We start from the raw sequence: 18,625 nt of genomic DNA on the forward strand, positions 1-18,625 counted from the left end.
TCATCACATGATAGTGCGGAAATCAGTCCCCTTTGAATATTCTTGATAATTAAGGGTGTCAATTTTGGCTCGGGCTCGGAAGCTCGCTCGAGCTCGGCTTGAATCCTTAACGAGCCGAGCCGAGCCGGCTCGCCATGCTCGTTAAGCTTAACGAGCCGAGCCCGATTTAGGCCAGGCTCGGCTCGGCTCGGCTCGTTAAGGCTCGTTAAGAATTTAATATATTTAAATATATATATTATATATTAATATATACACTAAAAGAGTTGTCCAGGGAGTGAAAGGGGGAGGCAAAATATGTCACTTCATTTTAGGCACCCCATTTGTTACTTGGATCACACCCCCCCTCCCCCCCCCCCCCCATAGTGTAAAAAAAGTAGTCAAATTACACTATATAGGGCTGTCCAGGGAAGATGAGGGGTGTGAACTTAATATAACCCAAGCTCAGTAAGGCTCGCGAGCCTGGCCGAGCTGAATCGAGCCTGAGCCTGGTTCGAGCCCGAGCCGAGCTTTTGAGCTTAACGAGCCCAGCCGAGCCTGGCCAAGCTCGGCTCGGCTCGTTTACACCCCTATTGATAAGTGTTTGATGCATGTCAAGTTGTCAACCTAATCTTCTTCACCGTGTACCTATGCTATGATAGTACAACCACATGAGTGGGCCATGAATGGTTACGGGGTCATCTTAATCGTTCATTAAGTGGCCTCCAAAATGGTTAGTTTAAAAAGATCGGGAGAGCAAACACACATATATCACCACTAGTAGGAAACCCCGGGCGATGCACGGGCGATGAAGAAATCATGAATTATTAATAAGAGAGGGGAAATGTGGTAAGTTGAATTGTAGAGCGAGAGAGAGAGAGAGAGAGAGAGAGAGAGAGGGAGAGTTGAGTTTAATGGACTATATCTGGAATCAATTAATGAGTTTTCAAGTTTACAAAATAAAAAATGCAATCAGTATATTTGTAGAGCATAACCTATATAATTAGATAATATGTTGTACACCAGCCCTAATGTCCCACCAAGAAAGAGTTTCCAACCTGTGTAGTGTCCATGAGTGCAAAAATGTCAGCACACTCAAGATTGTCAAACACCACAGGAAAATAACCTATTGAAAGATCCTAAATGTCAATTCAAATAGCAAAATACCTGATTTCAAAGCATAAAAATGATCCAAAGCAACAGTTCTTAGTAATCCACAGGTAAGTGAATTTATTGAAAGAACCAAAGCCAATTCAAACTAATGGTAACCAATATCCTTAACAAAGAAAGAATATCAATTTAAATATCAAACTAATGGTAACCAATATCCTTAACAAAGAAAGAATATCAATTTAAATACATCTATTGTTAGTTACATAAGAAATGATAAGGTGCGGCACATAAAGAAAAATAACTGACCTTGCTGCAGGCAAGGACCAGCTATTGATGGAGATATACACTTTCGAAAATCATTGCACTTTTGACATCTTTATTGTTGTCACAACCTATCTTATAACAAACATAAATTACAAATCCCATAATATGAAGCTCAAATCTCACAATGGTCAATGTGATTCATGTTAGGAAATAATCCAAACGGTGGATGTGGCCTTAGCAAAATTAACGGCCAAGATCAATTTAGTTGGTTAAGTCTTTAAAGAATGGTCGTAACCCTTTATTGTGAAAGGGTATATTTAGAAAAGATGTAAAGGTAAAGAGACGTTTGAGAGAAGGGTCGGCGTGATGAGGAGTTGCATCACTTTCCTCAAACCTCTATAAAGTTCTCTTCGGTCCTTGCTTGCACAAAAAAAAAAAAAAATCATTTCCAATTCTCTGTGAATCCACGTTTAAGAGAAAGAGGAAAACTGTCCCCATCACTGTCGCTTGTGGAGCAAGGATAAACCAAAGAGGAATCCCTTAAAGCTTCTCTCATGGCTTTTGGTATGTTTTTTTTTACTGTTTCCATTCAATCCATAATGTTAATTGTGTTTTTTCTCAAAGTTGAACCGCCAAAGATCCGTTGCACGTGTTCCTATTGTGATGAACACCAATTTTGTGGTATTAGAGCATAATTAATCCTCATTGTTTTGATCTTTTAGGTCAAGTTGATTCTCGACTCTTACCTTATAGATCACAAACAAAGATATGGCCTTCTGGTGCACCAATGAGTATTTGTACCACCTTCTCTTGGATCACCAGTACCAGTACTATAACCTGGTTCTCATCAAAGTGATTTTACTAAAGGCACTACACTCCCACTGAGGTCACGATCATTTCAAATCTTGGCACATTTAATCTCGACAATATACATACTATGGGTCAAACAACATAACCTAAAAATGTTAAATATTTTAAGATAACCTATGAAATTGCAACTTGTGGTCATAATGCTCAATACCTTTATTCGTGGGTTATAAACTTTTGCCTCATATAAACAACACAAAGTTGCATATTTCCTAATTACATCTTCCTTATGACCCATAAATCTTAAGGGATCTTAAGCACAGTCTTACTTGGATCACAATATACACAGGTGTTTTAAAGCTTTAACCCACAATCTTGGGCAACAGAGAGTTGCATAATTAATCCTCATTGTTTTGATCTTTTAGGTCAAGTTGATTATCGACTCATATCTTATAGATCACAAACAAAGACATGGCCTTCAGTTCAAGACTACAAAAGGCTAGACTATGCATCATTGACAGGCCCACAAAACCCAAATCCGAAGAATGCGAATGAATGGCATGGCCTCCCAACTAAAGAAAATGAATATGGAGTTCTTTGAGGGTTTCCTTGTTCACTTCATCGTAACATCTCTTTCTACGCAATTCACTCCATTCAAAATCAATCATAATACACAGAAAGAGAAGTAGGAAATGAGTGAACTTATAGCCATGTGCGTTCAAGAAGAAGAGAGGTTGAAGACCGAACGACCCGAGAGTGCTCATTACACCACTGTGGGATCGTCTAAGGATCAATTAAAAAAGAAATTCAAGAAGGGCTTTGGAAAAGGCAAAAAGTATAATTCAGGTGAAGCATCATACATGATAGGAGTTTAGGTTCACCTAGTTGGGACTCGAGGATTGCCGAGATCTCAGAAAGCCTATATTGGTAAAGTGCTTTAAGTATTGAACATGGATAAATTACTCCACTGTTAGTGTTCCTATAGTTAAGGGTAATATATTAAGTCAAATCCAAGGTCCTTGGATCATTTTATCATAGGAGAAGAGAAAGAGGTTCCCTATTAGTTCCACAATTGGGGTCCTCTTGAATATTTAAATCTGCGCATGTCTGGGCATAACCTATATGATGGGTAAAATCAGAAAGTACCAACGTTATGTATGTATGGATCAATGGGAATTGGCCAAAAGAGGTTGTGCATTGTATGTAAGGGACTAAAAGTTTTATGCTCACATATAGTAAATCAAATAACCCTAGTGTGATTGGGTAATCTGATTCCGATTTTTGTGGTTGTCGGAACACCCGGAGTTCTGCCTTAGTATATTTCCCAGAAAGTCATAAATTATGGAAGAATGCCAATTTGACAATCAGTCGCTTCCACCTTGGGTACAGAGTTTATTATGTATTTTAAGTCCTTGAGTTATGCCTTGTAGTTGCATAATTTCGTCTCAGGGTTTTATTTTGTTGATAGTCAACAAGTCACTGAGAATGTATTGTGTTAATTCCACTGCTGTTTAACAATTCCAAGAATGACAAATCAAGTAATAAGTCAATGTGTTGACATATTGTTGTGAGGAAGTGAGTTCAGAATCAGTGTGTATCTGTAGATTACATAAGCATTGCACTTATGTTGGTGGAATCTTTAACTAAGGGCTTGTCACCAAAGCTCTTCAGAGAGCATATAGCGCGCATAAGGTTGGTTGACACTTTTGATAGCCTGTGACAGTAGGAGCCTACATTAGGTATTGAGATATGCTGTTGCGATCACATTGTATTTATCTGATTTTGATATATATTATGACTACACATAATGTAAATGGATTGTTAGTAAGAGGAGGTAGAATGTCTGTAGACTGTTTTAGACCATGTTTACATCTTATGTATGTATGCATTTACATTCATGTTGGTAAGTATTACTAATAATATAATCATGGGGTAGGCTATTGGGTAGAGTTGGTGACTCAATGGTTACATGGTTTATTGTTAGTAGTTTTTACTTAATTAACTTAAAGATATGATTCTCATGTTTGGCTCAAAGATCTTGCTGGCCAAGTGGGAGAATGTTAGGAAATAATCCTAACGGTGAATGTTGCCTTAGCAAGATCAACGGCCTAGATCAATTTAGTTGGTTAAGTCTTTAAAGAATGGTCATAACCGTTTACTATGAAAGGGTATATTTGGAAAAGTTGTAAAAGGAAAAGAGACGTTTGAGAAGGGTCAGGGTGATGAGGAGTTGCGTCCCTTCTCTGAAACATCTATAAAGTTCTCTTCAATCTCTGCTTGTACAAAAAAATAATCGTTTCCAATTCTCTGTGAATCCATACTAAGAGAAAGAGGAAAACAGTCACCATCATTGTCGGTTGTGAAACCAAAGAGGAATCCCTTAAAGTTTCCTTTATGGCTTCCGGTATGCTCTCTTTACCGTTTCAATTCAATCCATAATGTTAATTGTGTTTTTCTCAAAGTTGGACCGCCAAAAATCCGTTGCATGTCTTCCTATTGTGATGAACACCAATAATTCAATGATCGGAATCACATTGAGCATCCCCACCCAACAACTCACAAAAAAGTTCGAAGTTGCTCTATAAAAATATCAGATGGGAATTTCAGAATCATATCAAATTGAATAAAGGCCATATAAATCTCTATCAAGTAACATGATAAAAGTCATCTAACAATCACTATAGAAACGATACAAAATGGGATTTTATCACCTACAATCAAGTTGTCCTAAAACTATGACAATTCAAAGTGCCTGCATAACAAAATCAAAGCTATCAAAATAATTCATAAATAAAATGATGCGGAACACGACTTTTTAAATAACTAACAAGCTGTAGAAATTCAACAAAATCCCATAAATACTACATTGCCAGATAAACCTCAAAAAAGGAAGGACAGTTCTGCAAAAATGTAGTAACATACTAATAACCATATCTAAGGCCACCAATTTTCTCTTGGCCAGCTGTATCCCAGCAGTAGAATCTGATCTCCCCGCAGTTAGGGAAGAAATCCAAAGGATCAACTTCAACAGAAATTGCTGCTGCGGACCATAGTTTAAGCAATGAAAATTCATAAACTTCTGAAATTAAAGAAAATATCAAATGCATAAAAAAGAACTGAAAAGGGAAGGCCAGATATTTGATTAAAAAAAACATACGATTGGATTTCTTCCCAAACTCTCCTGTGAGATGTCGTTTCAGGAAATTAGCCTTTATTTCATCAATTGCAGACGATTTAATCAGCTCAATGAGTTTCTTATCCCAAGAAAAGAGACAGAGAAAGAAATTTATAGACAAAACAGAAAAAAAAAGCACATACAAAATCAAATCAGCTATGCAAAATTGCATAACATAGAGAGAGAGAGAGAGAGAGAGAGAGAGAGAGAGAGAGAGAGAGAGAGAGAGAGTGGACCACCTTTTCCATCCAAAGATCACGAGGTTGAAGCTCGGACATCGACCTGCTGCTGGTTAGAAAGCTAGTGCCTAAAAATCGAAGCCCTCGATAAAATCAGGAACATTGAGAAAACTATGAAGAAATAAGAAAGTAGAGAAAAACAAATACCATTTTTTCCACTTTCATGCTAATAAGATTTCTTGTTTTTCTTTCCTCCGAAAAGAACAGAAAGAGAGAAAGGAAATGGCGGAGAATTAGAACTGAGTTTTTCTTTATTTTTACTTGTGGATTCAAGGGTTTTCATTGTAGGGATACTGAGTTCTTCTTCAACAGGTTGAAGACAGTGATCTTCGCCTTCTTTTCGCAGGCTTCCGCTGCGTCACTAGGGCAGGACTGGCTTCACTGTATCCATCCATACCTGGTTTGATGTCAATGGAATTCAAATTTTGTCTAGAATTCAAGTTCCAGAGGAGCTCCTAAAAAGTTCAGCATTCACCCATTTCATGTGAATCACCAGTATTCACCACAAGAACATTTACCATCCTTAATATGATGGAACCGATTTGAATCTCTCAAGATGATCTCTCGACTGGCAACCATAGAAATGTACTTAATGGCAGTGTGACAGTCTCCACAGACACGGAGGTTCTTAAATATCCGAATGGGTCTCGATGACGGTGTACTTATAAGACCAAAAGCTACAGCTATCTTCTCACTGTGTTGGAATAGATACTGCTCTTTCTGTTCCACCTCCACTTCATGAAGAACGAAATTCGTATCAGGTACATATCCCATCCCCTTTATTTCACAAGATAATTGATCCAACTTCGCAAAAATCTCTCGCGATTGTGGATGAGAAGTATCCCCTACATAGAACTTGTGTACAATGTTGTTTATCTCCATCCAGCTGCAACCAGCTTCTTTAGTCAGTTTCTTCTCTCTCATGCTTCTCCTAATCTTAGTCACATTGTCCCACTGGCCAGCACTGGCATACAAGTTCGAAAGTAGGATGTATGCCGCCGGATCATGCGGTTCCAGCTCTAAAATATGTTTAGCGGCTAGTTCTCCGAGCTTCATATTTCCTTTTATTCTGCAAGCTCCGAGCAATGTTCGCCATACCAAAGCATCGGGCTTGAAAGGCATTGAGTTAATGAACTCAAGGGCTTCTTTAAGAAAGCTCGATCGACATAACAGATCAACCATACAGGCATAGTGCTCCATTCTCGGGACAATACCATGATCATTGTACATGGAATGGAAGTGTTTCCATCCTTCGGTGACCAAACCCACATGGCTACAAGCTGATAGAACAGCAATGTATGTGATCTCGTTGGGCTTAACACTGGTAATAACCATTTTGTGAAACAATTCAAGAGCTTTTCTGGCATGCCCATGTTTAGCAAAACCGGTAATCATCGAAGTCCAAGATATCACATTCGGGTCGGTTATCTCGTTAAAAATTTGGTAAGCATCCTCTATGTTTCCACACCTAGAATACATGGAAACAAGAGCATTGCCAATGCACTGGTCGGACTGGAATCCGATTTTCAGTAATCGAGCATGGAGTTGCCTACCCTTATCCAATGCTCCAATACTAGCAGCGGCACTCAAAAGACTAGCAAAGGTGAACGCATTCACTCCAATTTCTTTCTCCTCAATTTGATGGAAGAGTTCAAAGGCTTGTTCTGAATTTGAGTTCCTTGTGTACCCATCAACCATTGCATTATAAGAAATCAGATTCTTCTCAAATAGAATATCGAAGGCTTTCCGGGCCTCTTCCATCCTACCCGATTTAGCATACATGCTAACGAAAGAATTACCAACACAATTAACTGATGCAAGGCCTGATTTAACCACTTGGGCATAAACTTGTTCGCCAGCAGCCAAATCGGAGAGATTCGCACATGCCTTGAGAACGCTTGAAAATGTGAAGTGATTTGGCAGAACACTTGCCTGTTTCATCTCAGAGAATAGTTCAATAGCTTCCTTATCACGTCCTCCGCTCTGAACATAGCCCGTGATGATCGCGGTCCAAGACATAACATTATGTTCAGGTATTTGATTAAAAACTTTCCTTGAATCATCCACTGATCCATCTACCGCGCATTTTGCATACATGTCCACAAGACTGCATCCGATGCAAACGTCCAAAGCCAATCCTGCTCGAATGGCTTGAGAATGCAATTGCCTCCCAAGCTGAACTGATTCCAATTCGGCACACGCAGAAATAACACTGCTTAGATTGAATCGATCCGGTTCAATTCCACTCGATTCCATATCAAAAAACAAGTCAACTGCCTCTTTCGCGAATCCACGTTGAGAATACCTAGTTATCATCAATGTCCAAGCAACAACATTTCTCTCCGGCATTTCATCAAACACCTGACGGGCAGAATCCAAATCATCAGACTTGGCAAACATGTCTATCAAAGCACACCCAACACATACGTCAGACCCGAAAAAACCGGTTTTGATCACAAATCCAAAAACCACCCTCCCAATCCGCACGTTCTTCCCATTAGAACATGCCTGGATCACACTAGTAAATGAGAACTGATTTGGGAATTGCTCCATTTCGAGCATATTATAAAACGTAGCTATGGCTTCTAATTCCTTGCCATTATGTGCAAAGCATGAAATCATTGCACTCCAAGAAACCAAATCTTTCTTATTTCCCATAGTCTCGAAGATCTTATTCGCGGTTTCCCAATCCCCACATTTTGAATACAAACTAATAAGAGAATTCACAAGGACTGTGTCAAATTCGAGGCCTGATTCAATCAGACGGGCGTGGATGAGCTTCCCGCGATCGAAATCCCGTGATCGGATGCAAGATTTGAGTAGGACGGAGTAGGTAAGTAAATCCGCCGGAATCCCTTGGTGGGTCATGAGATCTAGAGTGGAGAGAGCATTTTCAAGACAGCCTCTGTCGAGGTTTCTGATCAAACGGTCCTTGAGGGGTTCGAAATTTGGGTGTTTTGAAGGGATTTGAGAAGGCAAGGTTTTCTGGCGGGAATGGATGGAGGAGGGTTTGAAGGGAGGTAGGGGTGTGAATTTGGCGGGGAGGGAGAGGCAGAGATTCATCGTCTCTCTCTCTCTCTCTCTCTCTCTCTCTCTCTCTCTAACGGCTACTTGTTATTCAAATGCTCACTCTCTTGTTTCAAGTGAAGAGAAATACTATGTTTTGATAAAAGAAGAGAGTAAAAGCCTGAGCAAAAGAAGGCCTCCTTAGGAGACCATAAATAACAACGTCATTTGTGACTGTTATCCATCGTTGGCTTGATCCCACTTTGGCCTGGAATTGATTCTAGTTCCGCTCAATTCCAGAAAAGAATGGAATCAAGAAGGTGGAATTGATACGGGGTTCATAATTAGAGGGACAAATGTCAGAATCTGTCCCCCACCCAAGAGGTGGTATTCTAATTCCACTCCAGTTTGAATGAAATTTTTATTAAAATTTTAATTTTAATTTTTCCTCATTGCATTTAAGAGAGGATTGGATTAGTAATCAGAATGTCATGTTGATTCTAGCTCCTGATTGAGGAATGAGGAGTGAGGACTGATATCCACTACCATATTTTGATAATGGCACCACTCACTTTGGTTTCACTTGTGATTGGATGTTGTGGTCCCAAGTAGGTTAGACATACAGCCGTACGTATTTCATATTAGGACCTTTTTGGAGTGCCCTTTCCCTTATCATTCAGAACTTTTTTGTAGTGCTTTTTAAGGTCCTACTTTTTTAATCCATCGGAGGTCCTACACACTAGGACTTAGGGATAAGAGAGGAACGGAGCTTGGCTCCGTAACCCTCTAATAGCAAGGAGTGTGGAAATATCAATTTCACACCCCTTGATATTTCAACACCCCTAATTGATATTTCCACACCCCTTGTTCCCCTGGATATTAGAGCATTGCGGAGCCAAGTTTTGTTCATAAGGGAGCTACAAGAATGACAGACTGAACGGTGTCATTGCACAACAACCAGTTACAAGGGTAAACAAAGTGCATTTATGGTTATTGTTGTCAAAGTCATTTCAAATTTTTTTTTTTTTTTTGCACCCTAGTAAATTCACTTTCTTGCTTTGGACCGATAAGCTTTATGATATGGATCCATTGTTATCGTTCGAATCCTTGTGGATCCATTGACACACCTAGCTAAGCCCATGTGACTAGCCCAGCCACACATTTCATAGGAGCTCTTAATAAGTGCACCATTTGGCATGCAAACGCCCCATGTTTGTAGCGTAATTTCATTTAAAACTTGATAAGAATCACACTAGTCTAAGCTTTTACATGGCATTAACTATAAATAACTATGAGATGATCGATCTTATTAACCAAAGCCTCTTACTAGCACTGCAACAAAATACTATCAAAGTATACTATATGGGACAAAAAAAAAAACAGAGAAATACATTGCACAGGTGCAATTCGCATTGAGAAATGCTTCACATGAGCATCGGCCTACGAACGCTCAACAACCTCACGTCGTCAACTACAGGACCACAGAGGGAGCTGAAATCATCGCTTCTCATGGTATAAAACGTGCTGTAGAACATAATGCGAGTGCGTGTGGTCGTAGCGGTGAAGCGAAGCACGGCCCGCTTGAAGCCGCCCTTCCCTTTAGACTCGTAGGGGATCTTAATGGTGTCCCTCCCCGCGAAAGCTTCTACTACCATAGATCCTTCGCACGAGTTGCTGGCATCGCCAACGGCGAATGTGAGCGTGTAAACTTTTCCGGGAATGGTGCGTGCTACTTGGGCGATTGCGCTTTCTTTTCCGGCGACGAGCTCGATTGCTCGCTTACCCTCTGGCACTGAAAAGTGGGCGGAATCGATGTATTTTACGGCTTTAAGGGATTCGACCATCCAGCCGGGCAGTGGGGAGTGATCGTCTTCGATGTTAGGGGGAATCAGGACCCCCCATGAGGTGTTAGGGAACACATAAGGACCTTCTTCAAAATATCCATTTTTCAACAAATTCTCTGTTGGATCCAAAAAAGGAAAAAACAAGGGTATATTAATCGAGAAAAAAATATGGTATACAAGGACCTTGATTTTTATAGTGACTTAATCTCTCCTAATTTAACTAAGGTTAGGTGCTGTTCTCCATTCTTTTAAAGAATATAAAAAATTATAACGAGTAGCATTTGGAATTTTGACTCTTATATTTTCGTTTTGGTTAAAATCCAACTGTGATAAATGGGTAAGTTTGGGTAATTAGATCACAGAAACGGATTTATTAAATGGGGAAATGATAAATTCTCCCCTTTTCTTTACATGGGACAGCCAACTCCAGTATATTGGACTGGTTGAATCCTACCCACGTGAAGTACATCAGCCCCTCTGCAGTCATGGATACACTAGAGCTGGCTGTCCCGAGTAAAAAAAGGGGCGGATAAATAATTTCCCGTTAAATATAGTAATACTATACAGAATTGACTTCATTAGCTTTGGGTTTTGAGAATCAGTTGAGTCCAAAACTGATAGTTGGACTTGCAATTGGGAATCCAGTAATCAGTTTTGGACTTGCGCAATCAGTTCTAAAAATCCAAAATTTACCCGGCCAAAATACAAGCCCACCCTGTTCGTCTAGATTTTAAGAATTGACTACGAGTCAAAACTGATCATTATGCTCAAATTAAACGCAATTTTGAGTCCAATAATCGGTTTCGGACTCAAAATCTAAAACGAACAGGGCCTAAATATAAGCACACGAAATATAAAAACTTGGTGTGCCTGAAGCAAGAAGAGAACTCACTGTTGGTGGACCTAGGGGTTTAAAGGGCTTTTATAGTGATGGAATTCTGAGTCAAAACTGATCATTGGGCTCAAAATTAAATGCAATTTTGAGTCTAATAATCGGCATTGGATTCAAAATCAATTCTCAAAATCCAAAACAAACAGGGTGCCTAAATAAAAGCCCACCAACAATTATAGCTTGGTGGGCCTAAAGCAAGTAAGAATTATATCTTGGGTGAACCTAAAGAAAGTAAGATTGGAACTCACTGTTGGTGAGCCTGGGAGGGTAAAGTGCTCTTAGAGCGATGGAATCGATAAGGGGCCCGCATGCGGGATCCTCCTCGACGCCAGGGTTGTGGATCATCACCTCCACCTCCGGATAATCGACCTGGAACGCCCACGCATAAGAATCCCACCCATTGCTACTATACAAGGTCTGCATTGGGAGCACACCGGAGTCCGGCGCCACCGAAATGTTCAAGCGCTCCTCCTGGGCGCAGGTCCTAGCCGCGCTGAACGTTAATGAGTAGTACATCCCCACTGTCACCTTCACCCTCTGCTTGATTGAGGCTTCATTGCCTAGTCTCACCGCAAAGGCGCCTTCGGGCACCACTAACAACATGTCACCCTGCTTGTGCCCCGACTCAATGTATTCCACAAGGCCTGATATCTCCCACTCCGGTATTGCATACTTCCCGATCACGACTGTTCCATTCTTCTCCGACGCCTTCGGACCAAGTTCAAAGTTCCCATTGGGCAACAACCCTGCATTGCATCAGCGTTAGTAAAAATTTCATGCGGTTTATTTCTATGAGGTGCAAAAAGTGAAAGTTCTAGAAGTTCATGCTTATAAAATTCTCCAAATGTAGGACTCTAAGGCCCTGTTTATACTGCAGGAATTTTATCTAATATAACTTGAACCGACCCTATTCAATTATTACTTAAGAGGGACCTTCTATTTATGATAATATCCCTCTAAATTAGTCAAAATCAGATCATTTGCAACAGATGAACGGTCTAGATTAATGAAGTAGTGGTCCCCGCCTGGAGTTATGCCTACCCTTTATTTGACTTCTGAACAAACTAAGGCAACCTTGGAACCATACAACTTCTAATGTATAAAAGGACACTAGTCCTTTTCAGACAGGGATAATTTAGCTGTAGACCCAACCTACCCAATGCGTAGGTTAGTATCTGCTTCGCAGTATGTGTTAAAGTAGGCACCTCACCATGAAAATTTGGGGAAACAACGGAAGATACATGAACATGAAAACCAAATCATAAACAGCTAAGGAGAAGTATCTAGATAAAGGTGATGCCAGGATAACATTTTTAGCAATTGAAATAAAGGGCCATTTACGTCACCCATGTTACATAAGTTACAAGGGTATTTCGGTCATTTACAAAATAAGGAGGCTCTCTGAGTGGCAATTTAGAAAAATACCCAACTTATGGACAAAAATGTCCTTGTCTCGCAACACTTAACCCGATTGGCTTTTGGGAATGAGAGAGGTAGAGAAGGAAGAAGGAGGAAGGAGTCTGGTTTATTATTTGGCCGCCAAACCGATAGGCGATAGATAGTTAGATACACTTCCTATTCAAATAGTTTTGGACAAAATAAGTATTTTTCGAGTGTAAAATCCGAACACAGTAACACTCGTGATTCTTCATCAGAGATTCAACACTGCCCAAAAGTAAATGCGAAAAGCTATTCGGGTGTCCTTTATGATTATAATGGCACTCCTCCTCTTATTGTAATTTGTAAATCAGAAAGCTGTTTAATAAAGCGAAAGAGTGTTGTTATCAAAACGAGGTCGGTGGATAAGGATTCTGTGATGGCAGCCAATCTTCATCGACAGTGGAGCCTATCAGATGAATGATCTAGATTGGATAAATACACCCCGAGCCGAGGGTCCATAATACTCGTTAACACAGATATCCATCCACTCACTCTAGACTCTAGAGGTTCAACTTCTTTTCAAACTCGAGCCATATTACAGTTCCGAGATCCCCACACATCTGTAAACAGCTAGACAGAAGTTCGAAATAAAGAGGGGGATTTAATTAGGGCGATGATATTGTCACCCCCCCTGCGTACGCATTCGCCCCCCTTATTAATGCTTTTTGACGTCAAATCAAGCCAAAAGGGGAGCGAATGCGTAATTTAGGGGGGGTGACAATATCATCGCCCTTTAATTACGAAGGAAAAGAGTAAAAGGACGTGCCACTTTTTCAACATGAACGTGCAAGGACTAGTTTAGTAGTTTCCCCCTCCTCACATCGTCCCTACTCCCTACAGGCCTACTGTCAAAAAGCAAGGACAAAATAAGTCACATCGTCCCTACTGGCCTACTGTTAAAAAGCAAGTCCAGGACTGCAGAAACCCAGAGACCAAACCCCACATGGTCTGAAATTGACTAAAACACCCTTCAAGCCTACTAAGAAACCACAAAAAATACCTCTACAAGCCGTTCCACATAGTAACGACAATTTGGTAACTTTCAATGCAATTTTGCCCAGCTTCAAAATTCCAAAGCTACGACTTCAAAAAGGAAAAGGTGCTAGAAAGACACGTCCTTGTCATCGCCCTACCTATTACACCACCATGTATCTTCTAAGTTCTAAGTTCTAACAACACATTAATGACCTTGTTTTTATGACAAATAAACCATAGTATTTTATTTTTTTGGCAAAATCACAAATATACCCCTATTTGGTAACATATGGCAGAACCACATGGGCCGTTTGGGACAAACCTGACACAAGCGTGTCTTGGTAAGGTTTCAGTTGTTACAGAAAAGCACAGATATTTAAAAGCTTGAATCTCTGGTTTTTGGGTGGTTGCTCGTAAAATCCAACGGGAACGGCTGACCCAGATAGCAAACGAGTAGTGAAAGTGAAAAAAGAGTAGGAAAAAGCAAGAGAGAAAGGAAAGACTACGAAAATGCCACTCTAACCGTCGGTGAATGCTCAGGCGGATATGAAAAACCCTGACAGAAATGAAAAACTACGAAAATGCCACTCTAGTAGCTGAAGCTGGGTTTCGCAGGGACACTTAGTTAAGCTTACCGTCGGTGAATGCTAAGGCAACGTTTCCAGCGGCGCAAAATAGAAGCGCCAGCGCAACGACGAGGAGCATTGTGAGAGAGAGAGAGAGAGAGAGTGGAAGTGATGGGAAACAAGAGGGCGCCTAGGGGTTTTATGAAGGCTGTTGTACAGAAACACCCTCAGATTTTCAATAAACCTCAGAAACGCCAAAATGACCTTTGTCTGCACCCACGTGGCAGTGACGGTGACCCAAGCTTCATTCAATTTCTCGATGGCAAGGAAGCGATTTTACGTGCCATTGGACAATTACTGTTTCACCGTTTCAGTTGCGGGGTAAGAAGGATATTATTGCCTTTTTTTCTTACTGCGCTTTTCACGTGGCTTTTGACAATGACTGTTTTACCCCTTTCTGTTGCTGGGTTGGCTCCGGACAAAAAGCTGCCCCACTCACATGGTTTTCCTCGCGAAGCTGTTTCGCTAGCGTTTTGATTTGCTGCCGTTGGAATGGACGGAAAAAACTTTCTATCCAAAGCTGACATTTCTGTGAAGTAGGAACGTGTCGGTATAAATTCAGTATGACTAAAATACCCTTAACGAACTAAGAAGTTAATAATATTACCTATATCACATGGTCTGATTAAACTAATACCGAATATAAGATTCTTGAGATAAAATCCAAAGTGTTCATATTTTTTTATTGATACTACCCCTCATCCTCATGTGCACTTTCAAGATTTCCCATAAATACAATTTCATTATTTTTCTCCCGGATCTCTACCGTCCAATCAGTAGGCAATCTCTCTTGAACGGACTACCATAATATTTCTTGGATTAAATTACGACAGGGTTCACCATTAAACTTGTTTTATATTTGTGGTTCTAAACACTTTGATATGTGCACTCATTTATTCTAATAATGGCGCTCTCCTCACATTATTAACCACTTCTAGATTGGCTTGTTGACTTCTATGAAATTGTAACTAACTTTAACAGCTAAGTAGACCGGTTTATTAGAATGTGAAAGATATTACAACCAGCATACAAAACACTAATCCTATCACAAGAATAAAGATACAGACCTAGAGAGAACAAAGACGATGCCTATCCTTAGAAGCAATGTCTAAGGAAGAGAGGAAGCACACACTATCTCAAGAACCACTAATAATCCATCCCCCCAAGTGTAAATTTCTGGCTCCGCCCCTGTGGATAACCCCTCGGTTAAATTTCATTATAGCTATTAAGTATCGTATGCAAGTAAATTTCTCTATATCCATTAAATACCTTTTTCCTATCTAATGAGAGAACTTGGGTTGCTCCTGAGGTCATTTGAAACTTTATAAATGTAAATTTCATTATAGCAATTAAATAGTGCATACAGAGTGAATTTCTTTATAGCTAGCTACTAAGAATCTTACGCAATAAAATTTCTCTATTTCCATTAAAAAACCTTATTCTACTTAATGCGAACTTGGGTGCACTTGGGTTGCTCCTGAGGTTATTTAAAACTTTATAAATGTAACTTTCTTTATAACCATTGCACAGTGCATACAAGTAAAATTGCTTATAGATATCAATTACTTTAGGCTGTGGATCAATTTCTATCTCATAAAAGTTTAACCATAAAAGTATATACACTTTCGCATAAATAATGTGTGCACACAGTACCTGCCATTTTTTTGGTTGGACCATAAGTTCAAATATTAATTTGCTTGGGGATAGAATTTCGCTATTAGGTATATTTGTCCTATAGATTAATTATGGTATCTTGATTAACAAGAATATAGTCAAACATCATTGCACATGCGACATGTGTTTTACATCTTGGTGTGATGTTCCTGAGTCCCAGACAATGTAAGTATGGAACGGGTTAAGTTTAAAGGGCTTAATCTGATGCGTTCCATCAACTGGGCTTTTGGCATTTTGATTAGTTACCTAATTTTCTTATCAGAATATCCACAACATCACATGTTCGAGTTACAGAAGCGGCAACCTGCAGAGAGAACTACATGGAAACTTCTCTTTAAAATTTCTTCGATTTGATAAAATTTGTTGAGTGAATTTTAGGGGTGCCAAGTCACCCGACAGTGACACGACCAAGCCGGTGGTCAAAACCCTTATTTTGGTGAAAAAGGCAACCAAACATCTTTCAGCAATTCAACAGAATAAGCTTTGCCTCTATTCTCCTCACAAAATTGCAACCAAACAGAGCATACGTGAAAGTCATCTTAGTGTAATTTACCATATCGTGAGCTACCACAGAAGGGCAACTTGTGGAAAGGGCTAATTGGAGAAACGGCCAGCGTAAAAGCCGCCACATAATGGGCCGCCGATTCGCCGAAGACAGCCGTGGGGAAGTACGGTGAAATGCTACTGTTTTGAGTTGGGTTTGAGTAGGCATGGAATTAGGTTGGACCTAGCCTAATAGGGCACAAAGTTTAAAGGGTTTAATCTAATGGGTATCATCAACGCTTGGGCTTTTGGTGTACCGGTTAGATTACCTAACGCATGTCCATTGATTTGATGGGCCACCACCAGACGATTTGAACCTGATGGGTCCACCTCTGATACCAAATGGTGATCCCTCGATCCCAACCCTTGATCAAGGGGCAAGGATCATCTCATGATCCAAAGTAATTATTAATTATCATCAACCCTTTCTCCTTTGGCTAAAAACCAAGAGATATGGGTTTGATTTCAGGCATGGATTCGGGCCACAAACCGCATGCGAAAAGACGTACGAAAATTGGAAGAGGATAAGAGAGGAAGGAACAGCCCACGAGGAGGGCCCGGAAAGTGTGGGAAGGGGATTGCTGAAAAAATCAAGTGACCTAACCCCTTTTTTGTGAGTTTTCTGGAGGAGATCCATGTCTAAAAGTGGTGGGGGGGTTCTCCCACATCCGCATGTTGAATGCCTGAACAGAAGCCGGAAATCAGGGGTGTTGCATCTAATCTCTCTTTTTCTGTTCTTAGCAAAATTACATGATTGCCCAGGGTATTTACTGTATGACTCTGTTTCTTTGGACATAAAATGGGAGTAAGACAAATTTTACGCCCATTTTATGCCGAAAGCAACGGAGGCCATATGAAGAAAAGGAAGTTGATTCGGTGGAGAGAAGGGGTAAATATATGATTATTTTTTGTTACACGTATTTGCGAATGGGATAATAAGTCCTCTTTGGAACCCATTATTTCTAAAACTTTTATGATTATTATGTGTGAGAGAACCACTCTATGCAGAAAGTAAATATTATGATAAATGGGGTCCAACAAGGATGCATAGGAGGGCATATATGTGAAATGACGACCGTTGATATTGTAGATCAAAAATTGAGCTACATGGATCATCCCATCAAGGTATTCTTAATCGCATTTGGCCGGAATTCTAGTTGCCATTGCCATTGCCATTAACGGATCTAATCCTGTAAATGAGGCAGAAGTGGGTCCAATAAGTCTGTTTTTATGAAGAGCATAAAAGTGATATTATTTTCATTTGCAATGGGGGCATTAAGACCTCCTCAGAAGTCAGGGTGGCAAAATTGGCCGAACCGAACTGGAACCGAGCCGACACCGAACCGAAAATTCAGTTTTGGTTTGGTTAAACCAAACCGATTCAAATTTCAGTTTGGTTTGGTTTGGGGATCAAACCGAACCGAAACCGAATATCTCCAATAATTATGAGTAAGGGGTGGTAAAATTGGCAGAACGGAACCGAAACCGAACCGAAAATTCGATTTTGGTTCGGTTTCGGTTTGGTTTTACCAAACCGATTCAAATTTCGGTTCGGTTCGGTTTGAGGGTCAAACCGAACCGAAACCGAACCATTGCCACCCCTAGTCAGAAGCCATTTATTATATCTTTCATAGAACCATTACAACTGTCAATTGCAAGTAATTATATTTAAATTCAAAACAATTTGCATATAAGATTCCATGCAAATAACTGTGATAGAGCCCTCCAAAGCGACTTTAAATTTTCAAAGTAATTTTTATAGGGCGATGATCCGCTTAACGTGAATTGACGCCAAAAGCGTTAAAGTCTGACACATATCCTCCTTCAACCGGTTAGTAACATCTCTCTCTCTCTCTCTCTCTCTGAACAAGATAGGTGCTTGTATTTATTTTTTTAAAAAAAACATGAGAAATTATATGATGGGTGCATGTCGCATAATTTAACTATTAACCGGTTATGTGCAAGACTTGTCGGTTCGGTTAAACCAAACTGATTCAGATTCCGGTCCATTTTCAGTTCGGTTCAGTTTTGGTTTGGACAATGATAGATGC

The 18,625-nt window shown here is 40.1% G+C and overlaps 2 protein-coding genes across 5 annotated transcripts; both read right to left on the reverse strand.

The window, feature by feature from the left end:
- Positions 1-881: 881 nt before the first annotated feature.
- EMB2261 (Tetratricopeptide repeat (TPR)-like superfamily protein) lies at positions 882-8,912 on the reverse strand. Of its 4 annotated transcripts, XM_077355238.1 has the most exons (4): positions 5,722-8,912; positions 5,575-5,642; positions 5,318-5,369; positions 1,059-5,200 (listed from the first exon to the last, which is right to left on the reverse strand). In XM_077355238.1, exon 1 carries the CDS (start codon positions 8,635-8,637, stop codon positions 6,064-6,066), a length of 2,574 nt encoding a protein of 857 aa, XP_077211353.1. In that variant the 5' UTR covers positions 8,638-8,912; the 3' UTR covers positions 1,059-5,200; positions 5,318-5,369; positions 5,575-5,642; positions 5,722-6,063. The 4 variants fall into 4 exon arrangements, with proteins under 4 accessions (XP_077211341.1, XP_077211332.1, XP_077211353.1 ...); XM_077355226.1 differs by lacking the exons at positions 1,059-5,200; positions 5,318-5,369 and adding an exon at positions 882-1,034; XM_077355232.1 differs by having other exon boundaries at positions 1,059-5,369.
- A 943-nt stretch (positions 8,913-9,855) lies between these two features.
- On the reverse strand, positions 9,856-14,517 carry LOC143846725 (BIIDXI-like protein At5g11420). Its single transcript, XM_077355249.1, has 3 exons — positions 14,367-14,517; positions 11,565-12,062; positions 9,856-10,540 (listed from the first exon to the last, which is right to left on the reverse strand). The coding sequence occupies exons 1-3, from the start codon at positions 14,434-14,436 to the stop codon at positions 10,005-10,007; spliced, it is 1,104 nt and encodes a 367-aa protein (XP_077211364.1). The 5' UTR covers positions 14,437-14,517; the 3' UTR covers positions 9,856-10,004.
- Positions 14,518-18,625: the final 4,108 nt, after the last annotated feature.

The sequence above is a fragment of the Tasmannia lanceolata genome, unplaced genomic scaffold (assembly GCF_043159265.1).
Source record: "Tasmannia lanceolata isolate RefF3 unplaced genomic scaffold, GAP_Taslan_0.1 ptg000003l, whole genome shotgun sequence".
Lineage (NCBI taxonomy): Eukaryota > Viridiplantae > Streptophyta > Magnoliopsida > Canellales > Winteraceae > Tasmannia > Tasmannia lanceolata.